The 2,368-nt window shown below is 50.0% G+C and overlaps 1 protein-coding gene across 1 annotated transcript in view; it reads left to right on the forward strand.

The window, feature by feature from the left end:
- Positions 1 to 2,221, forward strand: part of Gpn3 (GPN-loop GTPase 3) — an 8,644-nt gene extending 6,423 nt beyond the window's left edge. Inside the window, exons 5-8 of the mRNA XM_021186942.2 lie at positions 820 to 935; positions 1,042 to 1,138; positions 1,709 to 1,837; positions 1,921 to 2,221. Of these exons, the coding sequence (XP_021042601.1) occupies positions 820 to 935; positions 1,042 to 1,138; positions 1,709 to 1,837; positions 1,921 to 1,983 (405 nt within the window). The 3' untranslated portion in view covers positions 1,984 to 2,221. The remainder of the gene's footprint in view (positions 1 to 819; positions 936 to 1,041; positions 1,139 to 1,708; positions 1,838 to 1,920) is intronic.
- Positions 2,222 to 2,368: the final 147 nt, after the last annotated feature.

A 2,368-nucleotide genomic window follows, 5' to 3' on the forward strand; every position in this document is an offset into this window, starting at 1 on the left:
GCTATACAGAGAAACCCTGTCTCAAAAAACAAAAAAAAAACAAAAAAAAAACAAAAAAAAAAAAAAACAACACTGAGCTGGGTGAGTGGTTCGTGCCTGTAATCGCAGCACTCAGGAGCCTGAGGCAAGAGGATTGCTGCAAGTTCAAGGCTAGCCTGGGCTACAGAGTAAGACAGTATCTCAAATATAAAGATTAAATATTAGCAGAAAAGTCTACTTTTAATTTTCTGAGGATCTTTATTCCTATTTAGAAATTGCAGACTCAGCCGGGCGTGGTGGCACACGCCTTTATTCCCAAAACTTGGGAGGCAGAGGCAGGCGGATTTCTGAGTTCGAGGCCAGCCTGGTCTACAGAGTGAGTTCCAGGACAGCCAGGGCTATGCAGACAAACCCTGTCTTGAAAAAAAAAAAAAAAAAAAAAAAAGAAATTGCAGACTCCATTTTCTCGTCAGTAGTCATGAGGGGTGTTAGTGGGAAAGAAGGCCAGTGTTCCAGTGTCGTGGTCAAAGTCCAGAGATGTGATCAAGGCAGAGCAAGGGATTCATTGGTGGGTTTGGGACAGAGTCTTTCTGTGTAGCAAAGACTGGCCCAGAACCATCTGTGCTGCAGCTGGGATTAAAGGCCAGCCACGCCCCTCTGGTCAGTAGATGAGGTCACACCTTCCCTTCTCTCTCAAGGCCAGGCTGGCCTCTACCACCTTCTTAGCAAGTGTCTTTCCCTGTAAGATGAGTCTCTTGGGTTGGGTACCAGTGTCCTTCCAGTGAGTCAGGAGGCCCTTGTGTTGGCGATAACTTCGTCTCTGTTCTCTTCCTTCTCCAGTTCATTTCCGGCATCCTGGCAGCCTTGAGTGCCATGATTTCTCTGGAGATCCCACAGGTTAACATCATGACGAAGATGGACCTGCTGAGTAAGAAAGCCAAGAAGGAAATTGAGAAGTGAGTGCCCAGCAGGGCTCTGCGGGGTGATCCCTCTGCCCCCGAGACAGGCTCGGGGTGCAGTCTCTCCGTCCTGTACTCTCCTTGTCTCCCTCTCACTTTAAAGGTTTCTAGACCCAGACATGTACTCTCTGATAGAAGATTCAACCGGTGACTTAAGAAGCCAAAAGTTTAAGAAGTTGACAAAGGCCGTGTGTGGCCTGGTAAGCGTCCTTTAAGGCCCCCTCTAGGGATTCCTCCAGTGTCTGCCCGTGGCCACCCAGGTGCAGCACCATCCAGTGCCATCCCGTATAAAAAGCTGGCGGTTGGGGGTGGGGAGGGGCGTGATGGTTAGTTTGGGCAGTCGGACAGGTGGCATTGGAACAGGTGGCAGTGGGACCGCTCAGTTCCAGCAGGTCCGAGGTCAGAAAGGTCAGCCAAAGGTGGTGGTGTCTCTCTCCGGGGCTCTTTTCCCAGCCCAGTGCATGTGAGTGTTGGCTCGCTTCCTTGTTTCTTACCTTTATTTGTGTGCGTGTGTGTTCATGCGTGCATGTGTGCCAGGAAGACAATCTGCAGGAGTTGATTCCTTTTCCTTCCATCATGTGGATTTTGAGGCTCGAGGCCAGGTTATTAAGTTTAGGAAGCTTGGCAGCAAGCACCTTACCCCTGAGCCTTCCTGCCAGCCGAGCGCTTGCACTTTTCAGGAGAGGTATAAATGCTTATGATATAAACAGACCCGCGGTGGGAATGTTCCGCACTGTCAGAGGGCCCGCTTCTCTAACCCACGTTTGCAGGTGGATGACTACAGCATGGTCCGCTTCCTGCCGTACGATCAGTCAGATGAGGAGAGCATGAGCATCGTGCTCCAGCACATCGACTTCGCCATTCAGTACGGGGAGGACTTGGAGTTCAAGGAGCCGAGGGTAAGCTGGGCTTCCCTGTGTCAGCTCAGGAGGGGTCCCCAGAGGAGGGGATGCATGGCCTGCTCTGTGTTCCTTTGTGACAGGAGCATGAAGAGGAGTCTTCCTCCATGTTTGATGAGTATTTTCAAGAACGACAGAATGAGTGAGGTTGACTACGTACGGAGCCACCATCCTGCTTGTGGCGAGTGCTCTCCTGGAGGATGTAACCGTGGGAAGCTGCTGCTTGTGTCTGGGAGGAGCTCTGGGCTCTAGGGTGAGCCAGTGCGGGAGCGAGCGGGCAAGTGGCTTGTGCCCTGAACTCTGGAACTGCTGCTCTGTCGGGGACTTTATCCCGACGCTATTGTTTGGAGGGTTTTTTTTTTTTTTGGTTTTTTTTTTTTTTAATCATAGTAGATATTTTTGTTTAAATACTGGTATATAATATAAATCAGCCTATCCCCACACGTACATCGCTGGTATGCCTGCATCCGTGTACCATTAGAGCCAATGTAAACCTTATTTTTACAATTGGATTCTTGTTTTTTGAGGGGT

The sequence above is a fragment of the Mus pahari genome, chromosome 23 (genome assembly GCF_900095145.1).
Source record: "Mus pahari chromosome 23, PAHARI_EIJ_v1.1, whole genome shotgun sequence".
NCBI lineage: Eukaryota > Metazoa > Chordata > Mammalia > Rodentia > Muridae > Mus > Mus pahari.